The sequence below is a fragment of the Saimiri boliviensis genome, chromosome 7 (assembly GCF_048565385.1).
Source record: "Saimiri boliviensis isolate mSaiBol1 chromosome 7, mSaiBol1.pri, whole genome shotgun sequence".
In the NCBI taxonomy this organism is placed as follows: Eukaryota; Metazoa; Chordata; class Mammalia; order Primates; family Cebidae; genus Saimiri; species Saimiri boliviensis.
The window spans coordinates 8,807,858-8,835,693 of NC_133455.1; the positions used below are offsets into that span (position 1 = coordinate 8,807,858).

General features: G+C 43.2%; 2 protein-coding genes across 5 annotated transcripts in view; both read right to left on the minus strand.

Moving 5' to 3' along the window:
• Window positions 1–27,255, minus strand: part of RFLNA (refilin A) — a 322,680-nt gene extending 295,425 nt beyond the window's left edge. The window contains exon 1 of the mRNA XM_074402076.1: window positions 27,166–27,255. The gene's annotated coding sequence lies outside the window, so the exon portion shown is untranslated. The remainder of the gene's footprint in view (window positions 1–27,165) is intronic.
• Window positions 263–27,255, minus strand: ZNF664 (zinc finger protein 664). 4 transcript variants are annotated; one of them, XM_074402074.1, is made up of 4 exons: window positions 27,166–27,251; window positions 23,515–23,629; window positions 4,277–4,340; window positions 263–4,171 (listed from the first exon to the last, which is right to left on the minus strand). In XM_074402074.1, the coding sequence occupies exon 4, from the start codon at window positions 3,568–3,570 to the stop codon at window positions 2,785–2,787; it is 786 nt and encodes a 261-aa protein (XP_074258175.1). In that variant the 5' UTR covers window positions 3,571–4,171; window positions 4,277–4,340; window positions 23,515–23,629; window positions 27,166–27,251; the 3' UTR covers window positions 263–2,784. The 4 variants fall into 4 exon arrangements, with proteins under 4 accessions (XP_074258175.1, XP_074258174.1, XP_039327686.1 ...); XM_074402073.1 differs by lacking the exon at window positions 23,515–23,629 and adding an exon at window positions 8,483–8,533 and having other exon boundaries at window positions 27,166–27,250; XM_039471752.2 differs by lacking the exon at window positions 23,515–23,629 and having other exon boundaries at window positions 27,166–27,255.
• Window positions 27,256–27,836: the final 581 nt, after the last annotated feature.

The following is a 27,836-nucleotide window of genomic DNA, read 5'->3' on the forward strand; positions in this document are numbered from 1 at the left end:
GTCATTTATTACGTGTGAAGCTGTGACCTTGGACCAGGGTGTCCTCACACCTTGGTGTGCCTGAGAAAGGTCTGTTCTAGGCTTGTTGTCCAGATGTTTAAAGAACACCCCCTCCCTCCACTCTCAAGTGCTGAGTTTGGACAATAAATTACATGGTCACCCTAGGCTTAAATGTGCAAGCCAATTCCCCACCACACACCCACACCCACATATCCCCACACACAACCACTGAATTCACACAACTGCATGTCAAGCACAGAACCCTGTTATAAAGTGATTTTATTAAATTGATTTGGACATACTGTAGGTCAAATAATATTTTCTGAAGATAACAATTATGGACTTTAAAGCTCGACATAAAATTAGTAGCTTCAAAAGGGTTAGTCATATTCCCCAGCAACAGCATGATAAAATAATTCAACTATGTAGAAATATAGAACTCTAGGACTAGCTGGAAACTCGGAAATCATTTAGCCTAATGTTCTCATTTTGAGAGAAAACTAGACTCAAAAGATTAAGCAATTTGCCCAAGCTCACATACCTAATAGTAATAAAGCTAGAAATCAAACCAATTTTTCCTAAAACTAAAATTCTATCAATGATATTTCAACTGGCTCTCTATCAACTAAAAGCCTAGGCTTTTCTCTAACGCTCCACGCTATTGCGACATGAAAGAGTGATAAGACACTACAGTAAATCGTACTTATGGAATTCAGGCCTGGAAGGGGCTTTAGCAAATAACTAAGCCAGCCCTCTCTTTGTAAAAAGGAGGAAAAGTATGGAAAATGACTTACCAAAGGTTTGTTAGCAAAGATGTCTGGATTAAAATCCAGATACTGACAAATTTACCCCCAAATCCCGTCTCTAGTTTCATGGCCCACCCACTAAATTATGTGCTCCTTTTAAATCTCCTTTATGCGCTGAGGTTTTAGTTATATAAAAACCCCTTCCAGTCAAACAGAAAAAAATTAATTCAAATATGGAGAGAAAAATCAAACTTTTCATGACTATTTTGAGTACTTTACTTTCCAACCTCTTAGACAGCTGACAGACACCACTAACCTGACCACCCATTTCAGAGCTTCAAAGATCTTTAATTTCCCCCAAAGACTTCCTGAGCAAAAGGACTACATGTGGGAAATCAATGAAAACAGGAATGAGAAGAAAAACAAAGTTAGAAATTGGTTGCTTTTTGTTCCTGTCATTGGGGACTTTTGGTCTTCTAAACATTCCTTGAGTTCCTCCACATGAGTTTTTAATATCAATCTAGCAAAAATTAAAACAAACCAAGAGAGGCCTATGAAAGTCAGGATACTGAGCACCTCAGCATCTCTCCCCTCCCCGCCACTCGCGAACGCCAGAGCTTGCCTTCCGTTCCTCAAACGCACCGGCTCATCCCCTAGAGCAGCCTCTGTGCTCTGCCAGTGAAAGCTGCTTCTCTTCCAGCCTCAGCTCAACGTTGGCCCCACCGCGGAAAGGCCTCCCTGACCGCTAGCTAATGTCACCCCACCCCCACCCCACCCCACCACTAAATCATCACCCTAGTTTATTTTCTTCATAGCACTTAATCACTACCTCAAACTACATTATTTATTTGTTTATTTATCATCTGTCTCCTTCACCAGAAGTAAACTCCACAAGAGTAGGGACCTTGTCTATCTCATCAGTGGTATTCCCAGCACCTAGCACACTGCCTGGCACATAGGAGGTTTTCAATAAATATTTGTTGAATGAAGAAAAGAAAGATGGATTAATAAGACGTTCATGCCTTAAAAAGAACTGATAAACAGTAATCAACAAAGGGGTATAGAAAACTCCTATGAATTATTGCCCAAGATTACAGAAATAGAGACGAAACATTATTAGTGACTCCTCCTACCATCCACTTCTTGTAAGGTCTCCCTAGCTAGAAAGGAGCTCCATCTGTTACCAAAGGAGCCCAGAGGGCAATTCTGGATGAAGAAAAGCTCTCATTTTGCTTGCTTCTTCCTCCCTGCTATTTACATTCAGCATTTCCAAAAGAAATTCAAGTGAAAAATATGCGATGCAGCTACTAGAAAATAAGTCTAACAGAGACAGTGATGAGAAGAATCCACACAAATCAAAAACGTTCAAGGACATGTATGTCTGCCAGTGATTTTTCTGACAGGCTAACTGAATGGGTATTATGAGTCACCTAAAATCTAAAATGAAAGTTAATGCCATCTAGGAAGGGATGGATATTTACGGGGATTTTGAAAACATATAGGTAGAGCGGGTTCAGAAATAATAGGATATACGGAAAGATATGTAGGGGCTAAATCAAGTGGTAACCTCAGAAATACCAGAATGTGATCTTAGTGTGGGAGCTGTCCATTTTCCAAAGCATTGCCAGTATGCTCAAATCAAGAGGAAGGAAGGGCATGAGCGCCTCAAGGGGGAGTATCTGGGATAGCTTTTACGCAAAGCATAGATAGAAGGTGACTCAGGAGGCCGGGCAATGATCGTGGCTTTTTGTGTAGTCTTTCAACTATAGAGGCATCGTGCTGGAATCCCAGGAAGCAACATCTATGACTGGGACCTAACACCCAACCTGGGCGGACACTCAAGAGGTCCACATTCAAAGTCAAGCTGTGGAATACACACTTGGCATAAACCAACAAATCAATCTCACATACGCCTCCTCAGAACAATGTTCTGCTAGGGATCGCTGCAAATATTTCTTGGGTCAATGTACGTATATACAGGGTTTCCTTCCTAGTGGCACTTATGGGTTTTAAGATTTTAAACTCTTAGCAAAACGTTTTATATAACTGATATTTTGAGATGGTTTCTCTCCTTTGTGTGGACTCTCTGGTGGATGCAGAGGCTCGTACTCTGACTGAAGGCCTTTCCGCACTCATCACATTTGAAAGGTTTCTCTCCTGTGTGGACTCTCTGATGGATGCACAGGCTTGAACTCTGACTGAAGGCCTTCCCACATCCACAACATCTATAGGGTTTCTCTCCAGTGTGGACTCTCTGGTGGATGCAGAGGCTCGAACTCTGACTGAAGGCCTTCCCACACTCATAACATTTATAGGGTTTCTCTCCTGTGTGGACTCTTTGATGCATGCAGAGGCTGGAGGTGTGCCTGAAGGCCTTCCCACACTCTTCACATTTAAAGGGCTTCTCTCCGGTGTGGACTCTCTGATGCATGCAAAGGTTTGAACTGTTACTAAAGCCCCTTCCACACTCACTACAGACATAGGGTTTCTCACCTGTATGAACTCTCATATGAATTTGAAGATGGGAGCTCCAATTGAAGGCTTTGCCACACTCGTAACATTTATAGGGCTTCTCCACTGTGTGGATTTTCTTATGTCTATTAAGTTTTGTTGTAGTGCTAAAATCCTTACCACAATCATCACATTTATAGACCTTCTCTCCTGTATGGTCTCTCCAATGAATATGAAGTTCTGATATATGAAAGAAACCCTTATCACACTTGTCACATTTATGGGGCTTCTCAGCTGTGTGAATTTTCTGATGCATAAAAAGATCCGCTCTCTCAGAGAAAAATTCCCTACACATGGGGCACTTGTAGATCATTTTTCCTATTTGGTATCGTGATTTGGAGGAGAAAATTTCCTTACAATTACTACAGTTACTAGACTGTTATTTCATAGAGTCTCTTATTTGGCCATTTTGGCAGTCTATCTCAGGCTTGCTCTGTTAGGTAAGTTTAAGGTCAGCCTAAGCTTTTCCCTGCCTGTCTTTCTATGGAAGGTTTCTTCCTGCATAGTGTTCCTCACTTCGTATTATTATTGATTATAAAGTGACATTGACTTCCACGTGAATTCTGTAACTCATCAACATAGAACTTTGTTTTAGATCCTGAGTTGTCAACATTCCAAGGGGCTCTCAAGGTGCAAACCTTTGCATTTTTGAGTCCCTGGAATCTTCCTCTTGTAGAGTAATCTTGCACTTCTCACTTTTAGAAAAGGGACTGTACAGTATATCCCTTGTATCAAAGGATGAGATACTGCTGGCTGGTCTCGAGCCCCTGCAGCTGCCCCTTGAAGAGTCAGTTTGACATTCTGCCTCCTGCACATCAGACAGGAAAGCCTTTCCAGGAAGCAGGCTCCTCGGGGTCCAGGTATACAGCAAGCGTTGCTTTTGGAAATTCCCTACATGGGTACCATGCCGTCTTCTGTAAAAGAAACATAAATAAACAAATTGAAAATGCTTTTATCTGGAAAACTGCTATTGTTTCCAAAATTAATTTTATATAAATGTGACAGCAGTTAACACAAACCTTTTTTGGTCTTGAGGAAGAAGCTCTCTTATCTTCCAGAGATGTGTCTCTTGGATTTGCAGGTCTGAAGGAGAGAATTTGTAGATATCATGCTCCTGTTTACAGCTCAAGTATATAATCCAGTTATAACCACTCACTGTAATTATCTGAGCAACATCAAGGGGAATATTATTGAAAGAGAAAAGAAATCCTCAAAAGACCTACATGTGAGTATGAAAACCAGCTGTCCCGTACAAAGGAACAACAATGAAAATGATCTTCACTTTGAACTTCAGAAGGTACAACATTGCTGCTTTTGGAGATAAAACATCACATCTGACTTGCCTTCTAATCTACAGAAAGAATAAGTACATGATATGTTGGTATCAAATGTCATTCTCCTACTGGTCTTCAATCATTTCCTGATGTACTTAAAATAAAATCCCAAACCTTAACTGAAACACTTGACCTGCCCCTCTCTCCCCACCTCACTCCCTGTGCTTCCAGCTTCTGGCTTTCTTTTTCAGCTCTCAAACACCGGAAGCATTTCCTGCCTCGGGGCCTTTGTACATGCTGTTCCCAGTGCTTAAACCACTCCGTCCCCTACTTTGTGCTGAGCTTTGTGGGTCAGCTGCCTCTCCCCTACCTAAAAGGCCTCCTAGCTAGACTCTACCTCCATCTCCTTGGATTCCTGTAAAGCCCGCAGGACTTGTAATTATCGTACTTGTTCCCCGGTTTTTAGCCTGTCTCCTGTACTAGGATGTCAGTGCCATGAAGGAGGAACTGTGTGTGTTGCTCTCTGTTGTAACCTGGCAATGAGAGGTATTCAATTAATATTTTTTGAAAATCTACAGAGAACTTCAGGACACCCTCTTGCACCCACACATGTCCTGCTTCATTCTGGTGGAGCAGATAAAGGTACATTTCTTAGTGCCTTATTTCTAGTCTTTTGATAGCCTACAGGAGACAAAATAAGAAACAAACAGAATAAGGAGGTGATAAAAGAAGAAAACAAATCCCAAAATATTTGCTCTGAAACCTTTTGAGGTTTAGGACTATGTTTTAGCAATCTTTTCATTTATTTTACTCTATATACAGTGATACTTTAAAATTAACTAAATGAAATCAATAGGTCTTAAAATAACACTTTTAATATGTTCCATACGAAGAGAGCATGTACGGGTGTTTGAGGAGATGTAATGTTAAAATGGTAAAATTGGACTACTTGTAGGTGGAACTGTTAGAATTATGAAATTCAACTACGTACCCAAAATTTCAGCAAAAAATGGTCATATATCTACAAAAATGATGTTTGCATCTATCACCTGTCCTAGTAATAATTCTGGAATCTTTCCTAAAGATACATTGGTAAAAATAGGAAGTGACCGCTATACTCAGTTATTCACTGAGGCAGTATTTGGCAGTGAAATTGCAAGCAACCCAAGGCCAATGATAGGTAACTAGCTGAATCAAGTATGGCACCTCCTCACAAGACAAAAAGGAATGAGGACGAGCACTGTACGCTGACATGGAGTGAACTCAGGTCACACTGTAAGTTCAAAAGAAAAAGTAAAGTACACTATAGTGTACTTTTCTATGCTACCTTTTCTGCACAAAAAGGAAGGTAATAGGAATGTATCCGTATCTTTGCTTATGTATATAAAAAATAAACACTGGCCAGGCACAGTGGCTCATGACTGTAATCCCAGCATAACAGGAGGCCAAGGTGGGTGGATCACTTGAGGCCAGGAGTTTGAGACCAGCCTGGGCAACATAGGGAGACTCTGTCTCCACAAAAAAAAATTAAATTAAAAAGTTAGTTGGGTATGGTGGCACACACCCATAGTCGCAGCTACTTGGGAGGCAGAGGCAGGAAGATGGCTTGAGCCTGGGAGTTCAGGGCTACAGTGAGCCAAGATTGCGCCACTGTACTCTAGCCTCAGCAACAGAGAGAGACCCTATCTAAAATAAAATATAAACTAAATAAAATATAAAATAATAAATAAGCATGGTGAAAGATAATCCAGAATTTAATGATTACTTGTCGGGGAGAATAAAAACTTCTCTGAATATACTGTTACCAAGTTTTGACTCTGGAAACATGTTTCTACAGTCAAAAAATAAAATTAAATAAATATTAAAATAAAGAGAATGAACCTATCATGTTGGTGACATAGCCACAAATGGCTTTTGAGCACAGTATACTGATTGTACATGCCTAGAACATATTCTTTTGACAAATAAGCTTGCCAAGAAATCACACTTCTTTCAACAATTTAACTATTAATAACACCAGTGTCTTTTAAAGTAGGTTAATAGAAATAAGTAGTTTATGTTAAAGTTGTTAGGAGCCAAGATTCAATGTAAGAAAAATTTGATATAAGTATAAAATCAAAGTTAAGAAAAAATCCAGTAATATAAAATTTTATTTAGAGGTATCAGTTTGAACTCACATTTTTTTTTCTTTTTAGCCATCACCAAAAAAAATCCGGAAGCAGTAAGAATCGACAGCAGTGAGCACACCTAGAGCCCCTTCCCTTAAATCCTTTCCCCACTAAGAGGCAAGGGGTGCTTGGAGGAATGGCTGGATTCAAAGCCAGAGCAGCACTTACAAAATGAGCCTGGGACATCTTGCTATGCCAGAAAGCAAAAGGGCTGTGCCAAAGGAACACAGGGCCAATTATGCAACTGAGCATCAAAAGGAGTAAGAAAGGCAATCGGGTGAGACACATTAAATATACAAACCTCAGGAGCTCATAATGACTGTAGGGAACGGGGAAGAGAGAGACAGGCAGGCAGAGAGATGGAGAGATCCGAGTCACTGAACAAAATTGGAATTAACTAGGGGCCCAACTTTTACCCTGAAAATTGGTAATTAAGAGAAGCGTCTATCCTATTTCCTCTATGAACTCTCTTTCCAGACAAAGAAACAACCAGCTAATATATGCATACTCCTCATCAAATACCTGATTTAGACCATGATAAGAAACGGGTGAAAAAAGGGGCTGGAAGGCTGATCCGGGACTTGACATTGCCAGGATCAGGCTGTCACCACCTGAAGCCAGGGATTGATCTTAGCATGACTCAAAGAGGAACAACCAGGTAAGTGTGCCTCCTGCTGTGGTGCAATGGGAAACACCCAGCACTCCCTGAAGACATTCTTGCCAAGACTGAAGCAAAACCTCATCGAGACTCTGGAGCTAATTTTTAACAGAAAGAACTGAAGGGACGGAGGAACTACTAGGAAGTAAGTAGCAAAGTATCAAAAGGTGACAGGACAACTGCCCTGTTTCTTCTGCAATCAGGACATGAGGAAAAAAAAGATGGTGACTAGGGAGGAGCTGCTCTAAATGAAAGAGACTCTAGACATAACAATTAGGTGTAACAGGAGGACTTTCTTTGGAATCTGAAGCAAACCAGCTGCTAAAAGGGGACAATTGAGGAAATGTGATTAGGGGTATCAGATTACACAGTGTGTGCTGTTAATTAGGTGATCATGTCACTGTAGCTACATAAACCAATGTCTGCAGCCTTCAAGATACACAGTGAAGAATAGGAATGACGTGACATGCTGTCTGATATGTGAGTTAAAATGCTTCAGCTAACAAAAAAAAAAAGGAAAGTAAAAAAGAGCAGATAAAGCAAATGTGGTAAAAATCATTGTAATTGTTGAATCTAGGTGAGAGATAAATGGATGAATAAAATATTCTACTCTAAAATATTCTATTTCAAAATATCACGTATGGTTGAAATTTTCATGATGAAAACCATGTGAATGCTGAAAAGATACTCTCTTCCTGTTCTTCCGGCAACTAATCTCAGGACCACCGCATAGAGGGGCAACTGTGACTGAAACTAATCCCCAGAACAGCTCTCATTTCCCCAGTCAATCCTGAGCAAGGGAGAACGCACACAGGAAGAGTTCTCTGGACATCAGGGCAAGGTGGTGGCTGCAGGGAAGGGACAAGCGTAGGGCAAAAGCAGCAGCACTGTGCTCAGCTCTTTCCCTCGCAAGCTAGCACCAGAAGGGGCGTCTTCCAGCACGCCCTCCAGGAATCAAGGTTAGGACACTACTCTAGCCTAGCCTCAGGAGAATCCAGCTCTGCTCAGAAGGGCAGCAGTTCAACACCAGGCTCCGCGACAGGTGAGATTCCTACATGACCTCCCACCAGAGCTCTTCTTGAGGAAATCAGGCACTGCCATTCCTTCCAGGTAAAATGCTCGGACCTGTCTTTTAAGTCTCACTGCACAGCAGGGGGATGAGAGGTAAGCTGCATTCTGTAGGAAAAAGAAAAAGAAAGATAAAAGAAACTCCAACAAATTTTCCATGTGACCAACCGAAGAACAGAAAGGCCAGCACACAGGATCTCCAGTACAGACTCGCCTAACACAGCCCCTGCCCTACTCTTCCACACATACAGAGATGGCCGTAAACCAAGGAGCAGACAGTTTACAGAACCCCAAAGAGCTCACAAATCCTGAATGTACCACGTTCCCAAGGCTGTCTCTCACTCTAGACTCACTCTTATGTCTCATAGTCACCATCCTACTGTGGCTTTCAAGGGGACACCCTACATGACCGGAAGGCCCTCTTTCTGACCTGAGAAGAAAGCCTACTATTGCCAAGGGCAAAGTCTGAGCCTGTCCCTGCGAGCTCAGGAACACCCCCAGCATCCTGTGCACTGGACCCACACTAGTGGGGAACTCAAAACAGCAAAGTGACAGTGCAGCTGAAAACTGAGAAAACAAAAGCTTAAAATTTAGCCTATCTACCTCAAATCCTAACCTTCCATGAAAAGGAGCCTTTCCTCACTCCCTGTAGTTTGTGATACCAAAGAATACTGAATCAGTACTAATATCTCAGTACAATTAAAATTGAGAGTAACTAGGTAATAAAGACCTGATGCTGAAATTCAAGGAAGTCAAAAACAGAGCTTTAAATACAACGAAACCATGTCCTGAGAGAACACATGCTCTGGGCCATGGCATGACAAATGGAAACCTGAAGACGGGGGTGCAGGACTAATGGGCTGGGAGAATGAAGCTGGTTTCCCTTGAACGCTGCTCAGACCAAAAGTTCCCCACTCTAGCGGCAGAAGAGGCAAACCCGCTGCATGAAGGGGAGACTACCACTCCAGTGTCGGGCCCAAGGCCGCAGGAGTCTGCTGCAGCGGCCCTAATGGGATGACCAGAGCATCAGAGGAACACCAACTATTTACATGGAGATAGAGGTTGGTTAGCTACAGCTGATGTTCCAGAAAATGGACTCTGAACTGAATCATACTCAACACAGGCTGGATATGAAATCAAGACTCATCACCTTGATTAGACAGGAGAGAAAAATCCAGTTATACTCTTAAAGGAATTAGCAGCCATTCAGCCTTGACATCAGACTATGTCCACAGTGTTCAGCTAGCAGATGCCAACTACTGAGCAGGAGGCCGAGTGCCTTATCTGTGTTGCTCTGCATGAGGCTATGACGTCCATGCAAGGACTACAGAGGCACATAGACCCAGCTGTCACCATCAAATGAAGAGAATAATGCCACCCAGCAACTAACATCCCAACCCAGGATGGTAAAGAGAGGGGTGTCCAGAAGGGCACTCTGGTACCAAGCCCAGTGCCAGGGAAGCATAGGACAATGTCTTACGAGCACTTGGAGCTGGCGTGGAGACAGCTTGGTGTGGGATGGGCTGGTGATGCCTTTAGAAAGACCGGGAAGTGAAACAGAGCAGATGCTATATGAATGAAGTTCGACCAAGAGAAGGGAACAGGAAAGCAGGGACTTTAAAATGTATCCCACCTAAGCTGGGAACTTCAGGCCAACATATCACCTAACACTGACTTACATCTGTCTTTTCATATAATGAGGATAATACAGACATGCTGGCCTATCTCTCTCTCACACACACACACACATTTTATAAACCATCAATCAGCCAAAATGTGAAGTAACAAGCTTTGGAAACTAAAAGATAGACAACTATAATACATATTTACATTCTTTTTGAAAATGCTGACTGTATGTTACGGTGAGACTGCCAGCACCCAATGTGACCCGTCGTCGTTCAACAAAACCCAACTCAAGTAATAAACTGGCTTCTTGTGTGAACAAAAAAGTAGAGAGGGCAGACAAAATAATAATAGCAAAAAGCTCACAGTTTCTGAACCTGGATTCAACCCCTGTGATGATAGGCCCCTAGGGGTACACTTTGTTTTTTTTTCTCTACTTTTGAGTTCATTTGAAACTTTCCATAATAAAAAGTGAACCAGTAAGCTCTTGCTTAGAACAGTGGACCCCAACCTTTTTGCCACCAGGGACCGGTTTCGTGGAAGACAGTTTTTCCACAGACTGGGGGCAGGGGCGATGGTTTTGGGACAATTCAAGTGCACTATGCTTAAGTTGTGTGCTTTATTTCTATTATTACTACACTGTAACATATAATGAAATAATTATACAATTTACCATAATGTAGAATCAGTGGGAGCCCTGATCTTATTTTCCTGCAACTAGGTGGTCCCATCTGGGGGTGTTGGGAGACAGTGACAGATCATCAGGCATTAGATTCTCATAAGGAGTATACAACCTAGATCCTTTGCATGTACAATTTACATCAGGGTTCATGCTCCTATGAGAATCTAATGCCGTCGCTGATCTGACAGGAGGCAGAGCTCAAGAGGTAATGCTAGCGATGGCGAGAGGCTATAAATAGATGAAGCTTCACTGGCTTGTCTGCCACTCACCTTGTGCTGTTTGGCCTTAGTTCCTAACAGGCCATGGACCAGTACCCATCCATGGCCCACAGGTTGGGGACCCCTGGCTTAGAAGATCCCTGTATGACGATCTGAAGCCGTAAAAAGGAGACACAGCAGCATTCTAAATTACAGAACTAAATAAACACTGCCTCCACCTCCACTGACAACACCAACCTATGTAAGTATAGCCATATCATTATTCGGCTCAACACTGTTCACTCACAAGTCTGTTAGCAATCTGTCCATTCTGAGTGAAACTCTAGCCTTTGGCCAAAACATCCTATTCCAGCTTTCTGCTCTGTTAATCCTATGGAACCTTTTCCTTGCTCCCTCAGAACCTCCAGTCCTCTCTCAATCTTTGTCCTACTAACGTGGCCCTGTTTTGTCTTTACTTCCTGACTTCCCTACTGGCTCGGGTTCCTTGGGCCCTCCCTCCACCCAGGTTCACCTCTCTCTTCTGACACCATCACTGCTTCCATAGCCACACTCTAGAGCTCTAACGCCCCCAGAAACTGTGCTCCCTCCCAAATCTGTGTTGAGCAACCCATTCTTGGACACCATGTGCTCCCTCCCCTTCCAGCTAACTGGCTGCAGGAACTTCATGCACTAGACTCACACCCAGTGACTTGACCCTTTGTTCCCTGTCTGTTGTCCACAGCTTCTCTCTGCACTCACCAGAACTCTCTGGCCCCACCTACTCTCAGTGACATCCCACCTTATTCAAACCCAACTCTCCATCTATCTATGCAGGCACCTAAATGGCTGAATAACACCAGATTTTTTTAAACTCATGACCACACATCTCAAATGGACACTAGACTGCCCCTAAATTATCCCAAAAGTCTTCAGTACATACACTTTGCCAAAGCTCTAAATGACTACTACATCATTCTCCCTTCTCTTCAGATCCCCCATCTTCCCTCTGCCTCCCTCACTTGTGACCCATAGCCTGCCAAGAGCCTGCTTTTGATTAAGGAAACAGAAGCAATCAGATGGCAAACCCTTCATTTTCCCACTGGAAATACACTAGGCCACCTGTACTCACACCTTCTACTCCACCAGGGGGTGCCCTGTTCCTGGGCAAGACGATCCCTTCCACTTGTGCCCATGAGTGCACTTCCTGGGTCTTCTCCAAATAGAATCCTGTTAAGTATTCCCTCTTGTTGCCACTGTCAATTCCATCCTAGCTATAGGTCCATTCTCATACAAACATGTCCTAGTTCTTTCTTAAAACTGTTTTGGGCCCCACCCCTGCTATCCTCACATCACCCCCCACCCCTGCAGGTGGGTTTCTTTCCCAACATGCCACTGAAGACAGCTCTCACCCAGGAATCAAGACAGCACCCCAGAACAGGGCTAGAAACACCTGCTTCCTTAGCTGGCCCATCCCTGCTCTCACTAGCCACTCCTTGTTCCCTTTATTGCTGCCCTCCCCTCTGTTTGACTTCTAAATCCTGGGGTGCTTCAGGGCTCCCACTTGGAACCACTTCTTTTCTGAATCTATACTAAGTAATCTCACCAGTCACGTGGTCTAAAATATTCTCTTGATGTTGGCTCCAGGTTTCATCTCCAGCCCTAGACTGCTCCATAATCTCTGCTGAAAGGCACCACAACCACATTTCCAAACCGAATCCCACCTCAAACTGTTCCTTCCTCATTCTTCCCCAACTCTGTCAAGTGCACCAACGTCCATCCAGATGTGCTGCCCTTAATTCCACTCTCCCCAGCCCCACCAATGCAAATCACCGGCATACTCGGTCTCCTCTCCACAACACACCCCAGCCTTGCCCTCGCCGTCTCTTCATGGCCACTACAAGCCCCACCCTGTCCAGGCCATGGTCACCTCTGTCTCTCTGGCTTTCACTCTTGCTCCTCCACAACTGGACCTCTACCGGTAGGTAGTCCCTCTCATCTTTTTAAAACTTAAGAGAACGTTACTGCCCTGCTTAAACCTTCCACTGCTCTTTAGAACACACACTCCTCTTGTTGGCTCACAAGCTGGAGGTGGCCCAGCCACCGACTCTCTCCAATCTCACCTCCTGCACGCTCTACAAACCACACACTGGCCTCCCTCATCTCCTTTCTAGTCTTCGAGCTTGCCAGCCTCATTTTCCCTTAATACCTTCACACAAGCCCCCTGCCCAGTTTCTTCCTGGTCCTCAGAGTGCTGGCATCTGCTCAACACCCAGGCCTCAGCACAAGCGCTGCCTTCCCGTCAGCTGCAGCTGACTCACCTCTCTGCCCTCACACCTTTCTGATCACCTCCTTCTGCTTAATTTTTGTACACAATATTACCACTTACTGCCTGGAGTTACTGTGGATTTTTGCAAATGCTTCCTTTGCTGTGCTCCTCTCCCTGCTCTCCTGAATGCAAGCTCCTTGATCAGCAGAAACTGCAGAGAATTTATGAAATTTGTGAATCTCTAAAACTCCTTCATCTCTGTTTTCCAACGTCATTCAAGCACTAAATGTTTACTGAGTGTCTAACCTATGTCAGCCTCTGTGCCTTCAGCAGTGCAGAATCATACCCAGTCTCTTCCTGTGTACAAGCCACAGTCTAGTGGGGAGACAGCGTTCATCAAAGGTGTCCAAAAAGAAATGTCAAACAAAAACTCTGAAATACTCCACAGTAGCCCTGCAGTGCTGAGTGCCTTGGGCTTGGCCGGAAGTGAGGATGACCTGGTAAGGGGTCAGAAATCAGGGGAGACCACTTTGAAGAAGTGATGGCTGAGCTCAGATCTAGAGGCAGCCTCTGCAGAATGAAGAGAAGATAAGCGAAGTGAGGGAAAGGCACACGTGGAGGACCATGGTGAGGGACAGAACAGGGGCAGCAGGGCTGGAGACGCTCAGTGCCAGATGAGAGGGGAGAAGTAAAGTATCATGATCTTTATCCTAATAGTAGCAGAAAACTCCAAAGTGGTTAGCTTTTGTTTTAAAGCTTGGTAGAAACAGCAGATTTCCATTTTAAATCGAAAACTGTAGCTAAAGTACAGAAATTAACAATGGGTAAAAACGAAGAACATCTGGGCGTAAACACGGTAGGGGATCACCTTAGTCATTTGGGTAGGAAACAATGATCATAATCTGGACTAAAGCAATGATGATCAGAGAAAAATCCATCAGACTCGGTGATGGATTCAATACAATGGGCAAGGGACAAGGAAATGGCCAAGGATGACCCCTAGGTGTTTTATTTAAAAAACTGGATGGAGATGGAACCATTCAGTAAGACAGAAAACTCTAGAAAAGACCAAGGTTTGAGGACCAAGATCATGATTTCCATTTCAGACATGCTCATGATATCCGAAAGTGGACGTCAAGGATAGCAGTTGGATGGATGTAACTGGCACTGAGATAAGAGATCAGGACTTTATAAGGTATACGTGTGTGAGCCATTACCATTTAGATGGTAACTTAAGCAGGGTGAAGGAATAAGGCTGCCTAGCAAGAAAGTACTGAGTGAGAAGGGAAGAGGGCCCTGGGACTAAGAGAGCAACATTTAATGACTGAGTTTGAAAGAAGCCAAGTACCAGAGCACATGCTGAATGATTCCACTTACATAAAGGTGAAAAACAAGCAAATCAATTGATGCTGTTACACAGAGCAGTCAAAGGGGCTAATGACTATAAAGATCCACAGGGGAATTTCTAGGGATCTTTGTTATGTGCTATCTTTATCTGGGCACTGGTACACATAGGTGTGCTCATCTCACAGCTGTGACAATTCATCACACTGTAGCCCTATTTATAATCTGTATGTTAGACTTCAAGGAAAGGTTGAGGAAGAAATAAAAATGAGAGGAATTCCACTGAGAGGGAAAGACTGAAACTATGGGAGAGATTCAATAACAGAAAAGGCCAACAGAGACAGGATCCAAAGCTCCACAAGAGGGATGAGCCCTGGAGAGGGGAAGGCAGGAAGTAGTGTTGTGTTTAAGTAGAAACTGAGAGTCCCTGGCTGCAGGGAAGCAGGAAGCAAGGCCATCTTCTGAGAAGGAGAGGGCAACAGAGGTTTGAGGAGAACAGAGGTGGTATGAAATGGTTGTCTGGAGGGTGGGAGAGTGGCATGACCTGAGAAGTGCAGGGGGACTGCCAGCAGCACCGAGGGTGGGGATGGATTTGGCCCAGTGCTCAGTTCCTCAGGGATTGCATGGGGAAGGCAGATAGCTAAGTTTCTACAAGACTGAGTTTTTGACAAATGGGAATCATCCAGGGACAAACGGGCCTTCCATCTGAAAGAAATCATCCCCTATCCCAATCCAAATCTCTACCTTCACATGCTGACAGAATCTTAAACCACCAAGGTCTTCCAAGCCTCAGGAATGTTTGTGTGACATCACCCCAACTTGCTAAGTGGCTACTGCCCCCTTCCCCATATTAAATCTATGTAGCTAGCTCTGCTCGTCAAACCAAATGCCACACAGAGAAGGCAGAACCCATCAGAGAACTCCCTCTGATTCCAGCCAAACTATCAATGCACACGTGCTGCCCAATTCTAGTCCTTTCTTCCTCTTACAAATGGAAGAAGTGTCCATGTCCTACTTAAGATTCAGCCCAACACCACTCCTCTCTGGATGTCTGGATTGAGCTTTTCTTTTTTTAAACTTGAATACATTATCTGAAATTCGGACTGCTGGCTCAGAAAAATCTAAAGTTGTTTTTAAATAACTATACAATTACTTTGTCATAAAAGTCAAGTGAAAATTACCTCTTTTCTTATTTTTGAGACAACTGTTCTGATTTTAAGAAACCTTTAAGTATCACAGATCTTTCTGCAGTGAGTACAGGTCTTCCTATGAAGCACTAACTACATAAGCCCCCCGCAATAGCAGACTCCAACAGTAAAATCGATTTCAACAGAACTCAAATTAATTTCCTACCCAGAAGCAGATCTATCAGAATGTGTGGTATATAATTTTGCCACTCAAAGGTATTAAGGGCACACTTTCTGAAAAAGATAAAAGTGAAAAAAAAGAACAGGGAAGATGACATGTCAGCCTCCACTCCCTACCAAAAATCACCACCAACTACGATGAGTTGAGATGACCATGTAATTCATCTTCCCCATACCCATACAGCAGGCAACTGTGTCATAGGCGTTGGATAAGATTCTCTAAGAAAGCTAATCAAAGGGCCTTGGCTCAGGAGATGATGCACTAGGCCAGTAATATAAAATATAAAGGATCCACATTAACTTCTTAGTCCCTTAATTAATGGGAAGGGTTTTATAGAAAGATCCCTATATCCCTAGTCTTCTAACACATGTTGATTATTTGATATAGATAAGTAACACTCAGAGAAGCCAGCCCACCCTGGCACAGGCCTAGAAGAGAGGTATTATTGAGGCAACAGTCCTGGAAGCTGACCTCTGAGGCACAGAATCAGAGCGAAATGCACACAGGCACATCCCACATTTATTTAGCACCCAGCATTTGCTGGGCAGTAAGCTAGGCCCTGGAGGATTCTGATGAACAAAATAGACATGCCCTCTGCACTTACGTGGTTTACAGGTGAGGAGGGGAAGGCGACAGTTCCAGCACATGTGAGTGGAGCTTTGATAGAGGCATTAAAGCTGATGAGCTGGGCATCCTAACTAGTCTCAGCATGGCAACAAAAATTTCTAACTGACTACTTTTAAGCTGAAACCCAAAGGACAAACTGAAGCAGCCACATAAAGAATAGGAGGGCACACCATGTGTATAGAGGTCATCAGATCCCACGCCCCAGAAAGTGGAGTCCAGCAGGCAGAAACAGGAGTCATATAGCAGGGCCTATCAGCCACAGAAACTATTACCTGGAATGATCAAGGCATCTCTGTAGGATTTATTTTTGAAAAAATATAAACATTACAGTTACAAGATACCCGGGAGATAGTAGTCTACCTATAAAGACCAACAGAGACTTACAGGTCTTCCTATAAAGTCCTATAAACTCAGGACTCTGCCTTATAAGAAAAACAGAAGGCATTTAAAGGGCTAGAAGCCTGTGGAGACTGCCATAGGTGACAAAGAGTGGGAAGGACCCGACCCATAAACATACAAAGGGGTAAAGTATGGTAAAGGCTCCAGTGGGGGATTATAAAACAAAGTTGCACAGGAAATCAGCTTCTGAGCCTGCTGATACACACTGAACTTTTAGGAGGAGCTTCTGACCTCAGGAGCCCTCCTGTAAATGTTACTTCCCTTTCTGGAACAGGGAACACTCTTTGGGTTCAGCATCCCCTATCCAATGCAGTTTCCCAAAACCGTGTGAGATTTCATTTGCCTCCCGAGTAGCTGGGACTACAGGTGCGCACCACCAAACTCCATCTCAAAAAAAAAAAAAAAAAAAAGATTTCATTTGAAGTCCTCACTTCTCTTAACATGCGCTTTTTCCTTCAGACACCCACACTGTCTCTGAGCCTCCCTCCCAGTGTTGCCCAAAAAAATAAATCAACAGCCAAATCCCCAGGTTCTAATTGCAGTACCAAGTGCTGATACTCATTCAGTCGCTAATTTGTCAATGTTGCGTCTGGATTAGCCGGAGCTCTAAGGAAGAAAGGCAAAAAGTATACTGGGTTGAACAATGTCTCCCCAAAATTCGTATCCATCCAGAACCTCAGGGTGTGACCTTATTTGGAAACAGGGTCTTTCCAGATGTGATTAATTAAGATGATGTCATAGTACCTTAGTGTGAGCCCTAAATCCAATGCCTGGTAGCCTTATAAAAGAGAGGACACAGAGATTCAGACACACATAGAGATGGGGGGAAAAGGCCACATGGGGACAGCTGCAGAGAGTGAAGTGATATGTCTACAAGCCAAGGAAGGCCAAAGACTAATGGCAAAGAGAAGTTGGAAGAGGCAAAGTATTCTCCTGGAAAGCCTTCAGAGGCAGCACGGCCCTACTGCCACCTTAATTCAGAATTCCAGCCTCCAGAACTGTGAGACAATAAATTTCTGTTGTTTTAAGCCTCACTGCTTGTGGTACTTTGTTACGGCAGTCCAAGGAAACTACAAGAATATGGCATGCTCTCAGTGACATTTTGCCATTACGGTCCTTACCTCCATCTGGGCTCTACGTACACAACAGGCATTGTTTATTCTTTGGTGATGCTGAATGGATGGTGCTTATTTTACATTTCACCCAAGCCCTTTTAGCTCTAAAAACCTGGAGTCATTTGATTTTAATCACTTCCGAAAAAAGAAGTTGTATATTTCACTTAAATGCTTTTACTCAAGAGATTAAGAGATTACATTTCATAGAAAAAAATCTTTATTTTTCCTTTCCAATAGTTTTAGTCTTTGCTTCTGTCTCCCAAGGAAACAAAAAAATCACAAACAGTATCTACAGTCTTCACTTCCGACACCAAAAAAGTCAACGACACATATATACTTACTCCTGTGGCTGGCAGCCTGGGGAAGGGGTGAGCAGCGGCTTCACAATCAGAGTGAATGGGGGTTTTGTATATAATATATATAATATGGGGCGCCCAGCCTACTTCCATCCATCACACACAAGTGGGCTTTGTCCTAGTAATGCAGGAATGAGCTTCATTCCCTCCCTGGCCAGGCAATGAGGACAGAGCCCTGCAATCTAATTGGCAGCTGCAAAACCTACCCATCAATTATAAAGCCCGCCCCCAAAGATATTCTGTGTCATTTCCAGATGGAACACTCTTCCCCATTCTTGCCTGCTCTCCTTGGGTTTCACACCTTAAATTTCCATTCCGTGAAAGTATCCTTTCCCATCACAGGCAGTGATAATTTGGTAGGGCTAAGAGATGTAAAGCCCTTCTTGAGGTCGTGAAGCTCTTAACAGACACAGCTAAATGTGAGCTTATTTTTGAGAACATTCTATCTCCAAAATCTTGAATTGCTATGCACCTCCAGCTCCGTGTGTCCATATACCTTCTCCCCAACTTCCACCACTCATGCTCACTCAGCCCACTTGAGCAACCTTTTGCCCCAAGCAGCAGCAGTTTCTGCCAACCAATTATATTGCAGCAGAAACACTTTGTAAGTCAAGTTTCAGCTCTCCCACTTACTAACAGTGTGACTTCAAGGAAGTTGTTTAGCCCTAAGACTCATTTCCCCAGTAATACCTATACCTGTATCTCTTAGGGTTGCTTTGAAAATCAAATAAGACAATGCACAATTATAGTACCTAAGCTCAATACATACTTTTTTTCTTCCTTCAATTTACCTGTCTGGTAAGCACAAGGAATACACACTGTTAACTGGAGGATGGCTTAGGAGCCTGCAGTGAACAGCTCAGCCTTCCTGCTAAGCTTTCCTTTCCCTTTCCTAACTGCACTTTAACCTCCTGTTCAGGGATTACCTCTCCCTCTCTATGCAGCAATAATGGGCCAATAAATCAGGGTGCTCTTCTATCCTCCCCTGTGAAGGCCAAGATCCCCCAGATCTTCCCTCTCCCTACAGTACCTGATCCAGTGAGCGGGTAAGAAACAGACCTCAGTTCAGCCAGCCAGTCTTTCTCTCCAGATACTCTCAATTGTGAAGAGTCAAAGATGACATTAAAAATTAAGAGTTCATTCACATGTGCTAGTGACAGCACCCAGGACAGACATTTTAGCAGTTCCTACAACTATGGCCCTCCGGCGCTACTGGGTTACTCCACGTCCCCTTCCCATTCTACAATTCATTTTTACCTTAAATTAACCAGAGTCCACTTCTGTTGCTGATTGCCAGGCAGCCCTAACTGATAAAGAATTTTAGATAGTTACCACCCATCTCCACCCACCTGCATTCTCCTTCTCCAAAGCCTCAGTGACTGGGATTAACATTCACATCATGTATTAAGGAAGAAATGGAAAACTGGCTCTGGAAATTTGATTTCCAAAACTGAGCCAAGGAGCAGTGTTTTCAGCCTCACCTGGGAGCTTGTCAGACATGCAAAACCTGAACCCCACCTTAGACCTACCAAGTAAGAATTGCATTTTAGCAGGACTCCCAGGTCACACAGTAAAGTCTGTGAAGCAATGACTCAGAGACTAAATGTGGTTCTTGGCAAGTGCCTGATCAGCCTCACACTTAACGTGAAAATGTTCTTTGTCTGTAAACTATGTTTTTTTAAGCCTACTTGACTCATAGCTCTCCCCAGCAGAGGATGGGGCTTAGCTGCACAACACCGTGATGAAACACACAATGGGTCACAGTTCTATGCTCAACGCCTCTCCCTACCATCCTCAGATCACACTCTGAACTACTTGAGCACCAGCTTCCTGTCTGTAAAATGGGCTTGTAATCCTAACCTCCTCAGATTACTGAGTATGCGAATAGTACATTTTCATCACTGCCTTCACCTGACAGATGTTCCTTGCCCCTGGTTATGCTCCAGCTGAAACCCTTCCTGAATAAACTAGCTCATCACCCATTGATCTAGATCCTGCTTCTCATCATGTTCTCACAATTTATAGTACAATTCCTGCTAATTAATATTCATCTAGGTAGGCACTCCATGAAGGCTCCAAATGACCAATGTGTGGTCATCATGGGTAAAAGATCTATACAAAGTGTAAAAGAGACCAATGAATTTTAATACATCAGAGTACAAAAAGCCCACCAATATACTTTCACACTGCAAGTTGCAACTAACCTGTAGGCATCTACCACTTGTCAGGTTTTGGTGCCATGTCATAGATAAAGCCACAATTATCTGAAAAAGCTACTAAAAATCCCTTTTCCAACTACGTTATCTATGCAAGGCCCGATTTCTTCAACCACTTCAACCAAAACAACATATTGCAAGAGACTGAATATAGAAGCAGATGTCTTATTTAAACTCCATACATTTAAAGAGTTGGCAAAATGTAAATATTGCTACTCTTCTTACTAAATGTTTTGTTTCAGAAAATAGTTATTTTTCATAAAAATGTCACTTACGTTAGCATGTAATGAGTTTATCATTTTTAAATAAATGAGTTAATAGTATCTTTGTAAAATTTTGGTTTTCATTTCTATTACAGTTAAGTATCAAAGCCTGCAACACACATACACTTAAAAGTTCTCTGGGGTCCTTAAAAAATGTTTTTTAAAGTGTAAGAAAGTCCAGACACAAAAGAGGGTTGAGAATTCTTCTTAAATCCACTTTTTTTTGAAGACTGAAAGTATGTAAACTGTAAGATAACCACTTACGTGTAGTAATTTCCATCACCAAACATTCCTCTTCTAGATAGAAGAAAAACGTCCCCCAAAGTCCTCCAAAATAATTCTAAAGGCAAGTTTTGTACATGAGAGGACTGAGAGCTAAACACTACAAGAAAGAACTCTCCCACAGAGATGCTTTACAAAGGATTCAGAATTTATTCCAACAGGCACAATTCACTAAGTTGTTCTTACAAGAACTTGGTTTCCAGTTGGTGGGACATGCATCTATCTGACACTGTCCTCGCTGACATCATGGGTGCCCCATTCATGTGGAGAACATATGATCCCCTCAGCTTAGTTAGGAACTCCTCCTCCTCAAAAATGATCAGGAAGTCCTAGAAATCAAAGCCATCAAATTCTAATTTGGCAAGTCTCAGCAGATAAAACAACTCAAGGGAACTTCTGCTTAGCCTTTCTCTACAGGCCTTGGCACACATAAAAAAAAAATTTTTTTTTAAAGGAAGGTTGTTTAGGTATCAGGACCTACATACTGCCAAAAGAACCGGGCTAAGAGGGCATTTGTTCTGTTCAAAGCCACCACTCTCCAAGTGGCTCAGGTACGTGGGAACACAACAGATGCTGCATCTACCTCTTCACTAGTCTCCACTGTACCTGTAGAAAAGTGCAGTCCAAAATACACATAACTTGGTATAGGAAGACTTAGATATTCAAGCTACATAGGCCTCATCCACTTAATCGTTGCTTAACTACCTGCTTTAGAATAACTCAACTATGGCAGTCACTGGTAACTCACTGATTAGGACTGTGGAACATCAAATCCATTCTATTTTGCTTCCATCATAACAAATAGTTCTGAAATTGAAGATTCTGGCTGCCCAGGGTAGATTCATGTCCCAAACAGGCCCTTCACATTCCCCACTCTTGAAGAAGCCAGGACTGTTTTCCCCATCACAGTGCCTGCATGTGCCCTGGGCCACCTCAGTGATAACAGGTCACAGTGAAGCCCGACTTTGTAGAGTCCTAGACTTCTCTCCTTGGCAATGGGTTCTCAGAGTCTCTGACAGAGAGTCCTTCTGACTTTGCCAAACCCTCTTTAGTGGCCACTAAGGCCTGTAGCTACTCAACTTCTCACACTTGATCTCCTCCAGGCAATAGCAGCTCGGAAGGTCCAACTGCCCAGCCTTTTTTCTCAGGTGTGCTTGTCAGTCATGGAAGTGAACCCGGGTTTCTTCATCTTTCTGAGCCGACTTGAGTCACTGGAGGTTGGAGGTAGTCAACTGAGAGGAGAAGAGTTTCACTCAGGGTAGTCCAAGCACATCCATAATTCCTAGGTCTAAATCTCTGTGGTCAAATCCTCCACACCACAAAGCCCTGCCTTGGAAGATATTTCAGGTTCTGTTGACTCGAAGGCCTGTCAGTTCAGACACCAATGTAATTCACTGTAGTCACTGGCATACATGTATATCCGAAAAGCGGAATGACCTCAAAGCAGGATTCCTCAAAAGAACATCAGTCTCTGGCCGGTGGCTGTCATTCACGCAGCATCTTGGAAACATGCCTTGACATGAATCCAAACACTTCCTTACCTGTACCTCAAGTAGCAACCAGCATTTCCTGAACATGCTGTCAATAACCACAGCCTCTGTGATAATAAGAACAACTTCCCCAAGGGTTCTGAAGTCAACTTTTTAGTTTGGTCAAAGGAAGTTCTCACTGTGAGCAGGATTCTCCGACTAAATTTAGGCTGTCATCCAGGGTCTACTCCTCTCCTTTCTAGAATGAGGGCAAACTTAAAAAAAATCTGCTCCAGATTGACAAGAAAGAATTTACATCACTTCTGATGCCTTCCCGTGCACAGCCCTGCCACCAGCCGAATAGAAAAATCTGTGACTCAGCTTGACACTGGAGCACTAGGAGAGAACCTGACAACAGTCCTTCCAGACAATCCCAGCACCTCATTTCCACCCTTAGACCACTTTCCTACTTGGTCCGCAGGTGTCTGGACCCCTTGCCGCCGCCTCCCCTTCCCTTGGTGCCACCCACACTTCCTTATAGTCTAACACGCCAAAGTTCTAGGTTCCCTGATTTCTCTCACAACAAAGTTCAATGGCTAATGATTTGAGCTCTAGGTTTTAACGAGCTATAGGGAAGAGATGCTTCATTTTGTCCTGCGGAAATTCCTCTTCGCATGACTTAGCCTAATGACTCCTAACGGAGAAAAGATAAAAGACAAAAGAAGCTGTGTCTGATTTTTCTCTAACAAGAAATTAGGTCCAGAGAAGGGCAACAAAAGTTATCGGGGGAATGATGCCAAGTTTTCTCCTGAGTCTGAGAAGAAAGTCCAAGAAGGCTAAGTGCATGTGTTATCAGGGTGATCAAGGATCACACAGGCATACCTTCTGTAGCTTTCCTTCAGCCAAGTCCTCTCACACAATGACCTCTGCAATGACATCACTGGATGTAGGCCTCTGCTCTGCCACCTGCTATGTGACTGTGGCTGATCTGACCAAGCTGCAAACATATGGATAATAATGTCTACACTTTGCTTGGGTTATTAAAGAAGATAATAAACATGAAAGTACCTATCAGAGTGGCCACAGCAGAGCTGAGGCTAAATGTTAGTTTCCTTAATTTTAATTACTGCATGACACATTCATTCATTTGCCAAGAATGTCATTTCACAGGCAGAGGCTTCCAAAGACCTGATGATCTAATTTCCCTGTAACTATGGTTTCTCCTCCACTCAAAGTGAAACCCTGCCTTTATACCTACGTGTCTGCTGCTTCCTGGTCTTACCCATAACTTTTCCCATCTTCACCCTCTATTCATGGGATTGCTTCTTTAAAAATATTACTTTAGTGAGATTCCTTCACGGTTTGCACTCCACTACTTTTTTTCCTGCTCTTCAACCCCATTTACAGAAACACCTGAGTACTGGGATACAATGATTTGCTTCAGTTATAGCCCCTACATGAACCCCACATCCAAGGCCTAAGTTTATCTTATCTATCTAGTAAATGTGTAACATATACATGCATTAAGAACCATAATAATTTGGCTGGTAGAACACTGGACTTACTGCCCAAAAGGCCTAAGTTCAAAATCTTCACCTAATACTACATGCCTGTCTCACTGTAGTCATTGATTCTCACCAGCCTCAGTTTACTTAGCTATGAAACAGAGAGAAGTCCCACTGTAAGTCATGTAGATGCTCACTCTCACCCTCTACTCATGCCTCCTCAGGAATTAGGAACACTGATGAGGTAACAGAAAAAAAAATACAATTTCCTTAGGATACAAATTGAATACTTAGAGACAGTCAATGCACAGAAAGAACAACAGAGCATAAGAACATCCACTTTCCTGCATACCCTGCCTTTTCCTTATCCTTCCCTGTGGCTGACTCTACCGGATTTGTCTTCCTCAAGGGACCAGCCTTTCACAACTGGCCGGGGGATTCTTCCTGCTCTCAGGTCAAGCAGGAACTAGCTGGGGGAAGGTACACAAAAGGAAGAACAGAGGCTTAGGTCAGATTAGCTCTAATGCTCATTTACTAAACCTGCTTCCTCCTCCACTGTGGTAGTAAAAGCCAAAGGGACAAAATTCACGCTCAGGCCCAGAAGAAAAGAAAAACAGACTGGACAGCTGAAGCCACCCTCAGGAATAGGCATAACGAATACCTGAAAGTCACAGGGGACCCAGCCTAGCCAACTAAAAGGAGGAGGAAGACAGGTTGGGCCCTGATGCACAGGCAAAATGAAAAGGGGGTAATTAGCAAGACTGCCCTCAATGAAGCTGACAGTGGGTGTAGCCACAGGAGTTGGGGGGGTCAAAAACTAGGGATGTGTAATTCTGGCTACATTTGTATGCATTTTTTAAAAGTGTGGTTAAAAAAAAAAACACGTAACATAAAATGTACCATCTTAACTATTTTGAGTGTACAGTTCAGTAGTATTACATACACACACATTGTTGTGAAATAAATCTCAAGAGCTTTCTTATCTTGCAACACAAACTCTGCCCCCATTCAACAACTCCCTTTTCCCTCTCCCCCAACCTCTGGTAACCACCATTTTTGACTCCATGAATGTGACTACTCTTAAGTACCTCAAGAGTCTGGCTATTTTTATACTTGAGTCACAATTCATAACTTGTAATGTCTGGCAAACCAAAGCAAGCAGGGGAGAGAGATTTTGAAGGAAGCTCACTCAGGAAGCACAAAGTGCAAGAGCAGGTGACCTCTTACAGCCAAAAATCAACAGAAATGATGAGAATCCTAAGAATGGATAGGATTTGGTCATTAGAATTCAGTACCTGCATGGATGGACAGAAATTTATTGCCAACTCACTCTCAGAGAGGGCCAGGGAATGGTCACAACACATTATGCAAAACTCTGGCATTCATGTTTTTGATCTGGTAGGACTGGCACTGGTGGCTAATCCAATGCTATTCTGAAAATGTATGCTATTAATGACTAATATCAAATCTGGCCAGTGGTCTCAGCAAACGTAACTTCTAGGTACCCTAGATGGGAATCTACACGGGACTGAAGTAATACAAAACACTTTATTATTAGCTGGCCCTGGGAATCTAATTCCCAATGCAGCATTCCACAAGTTAGGCTGGACCACATGGAGAACTCCTTTTCCCTACATTAGTGACAATCTCAAACTGAGACCAAAGTGCATACCCAGTGTGAAAAGGAATTCATAAAATATTAGACGTGACTCTTTGGTCTTACCATCCGTAATAAAGACTGGCCGAGGGTACCCAAATCAGCACCGGAGAGAATGAAACCAGAAAGAGACAGAGAAGAGAGAACATTTGTCATTATGCCAGGGTCCACTTGCCCCCACTTTTAAATAGGTCAGTCACCTGGAAACCAATCCAGCACATGGCAAAAGAGAGAAAAAGGAGAGAGGTGGTCAGGCCCTTTCTGTTCAAGGGCAGCCCCAGCCTTCCCACTCTAGCCACATACAGCCAAGAAAGAGAAAAGACAACACATATCCATGCAGGCTTAGCCTTCTAACAATGCACAGTCACTAGACCCACTAGGAAGAGGCCAACAAAATGTCCTTTATCCCCCACAGCCAATCCTCCTCTTTGGATGGGTAACTGAAGTCTGGGAAGGCAGAAGCCCAGGGCCCGGGAAACCAGCCTCTGGCAGCAGGGGAAATGACGAGAAGCACATGCCCCTGGGAAGCCAGTGGCTATCCAGACGAGGGCTTTCCTTTCTCTTGTTGCCCAGCGATGCATGGAAATAACACACATTTCCATGATGTCTGTGAATCACGGAGATCTGACTATATGTTCAACTGGAGTATTCTGGATTTCAGCAATGACCACATAAAGATAAACAAATACCTGTCCTGTACATGTTGTCTTCTTGAGTTGAGCCAAGAAGAGAGAGAAAAAAAAAAATCTTTAAAAAAGAACAAATCCAGAGAAAACAAAGGAAAAAAAAATAGTTGTGCTGGGAACACAATGACACTCAGAATCAAGTCTGCACAGACTGATGTAAAACCATAATCCTCAGGTAAGAAGATTTCCAGGAACTCGTATTTAAGGGAAAGGCTATTATTCAAGCATTGGAAAAAAACACCAGAAATTTATAGAGCAACTCAGCTTTTAAAGGTTTGATAGCTCAGTGAGGACAGAAACAACAGCAGAGAAGGACAAAGGGTAACATGAGATTTAGAAACCTCGTAAGGCCTCCAAGATGGCAGAAGAAAATGGGACAAGCAAAACAAAGTTTTAATAACTAATCGTTCACATGGAAAGCACGAAATGAAGATCACGAGAGACAGTAAGAGATGAACAAAAACGTTTCTGCCATCTTCAGAGTAAGGAAGGTGGTCCAAGGTCTGGGGAATCCATGGCCAGATAAAGGCAAGAGGTCAGAAAGAGCATAAGGCACAGAGAGCTGTTTCCTCACTGAGCCCCAAAGGGCACATGCTCAGAAAAAATTCTAGAGACAGCTTTGGTTTAAAATACTCAAGGGGGATTCTCCATCTAGGACAAATGGTGAAACAAGTAGAAAACTTACCACAGTGACAGGATCAAAACCCCCAAGACATTCCAGAAGAACAGGCAGACGCAGGGCCCACAGTGGCTGAAGGGCTACAAAGGCCTTATGATCCTGCTGTTGAGAGAAATGCAGAGAGAAAAATAGGTTTATTTATAAAGAATTTAGGATCACAAAATGTTTTCACGAACTACCTATTATAAATGTGGGATCCTGGCTCAGAAAACAGGACAGACCCATTTACAGCTGGGATTTATATAAATATATGGGATTCAAGGCATGGAGGTCCAAAGAAGGGATAAGCAAATCTGACAAACTACAGAAAGGAAAATCCAGGCACTATGCACAACTTCGCTCCAAGACACAGGTATCCCAATATCACAATGAGCCTCATAATGGGAACCTGTTCCAAAATGAGTTTAAGGTTCATAGGTATGAGATAACTGACAGACTGGCTAAAATGCCAGGGAGTAAACAATCAATAGTGCTTTTTCATGGATTTTCCAATCTCTCAGGGTGCTGAAGAAGCAAAAACTGGAGTCAGACTGAATGAGTTCATGTCCTGGCTCTACTGCATACCTGATGTATAATCTTCACCTAAGAAGTTAAGAATGAGTTAATGGAGATAATAAAGGCAGCTAGTGTTATAAGGTAATTTAAAGATTAAATCAATTAATCCATGAAAAGTACTT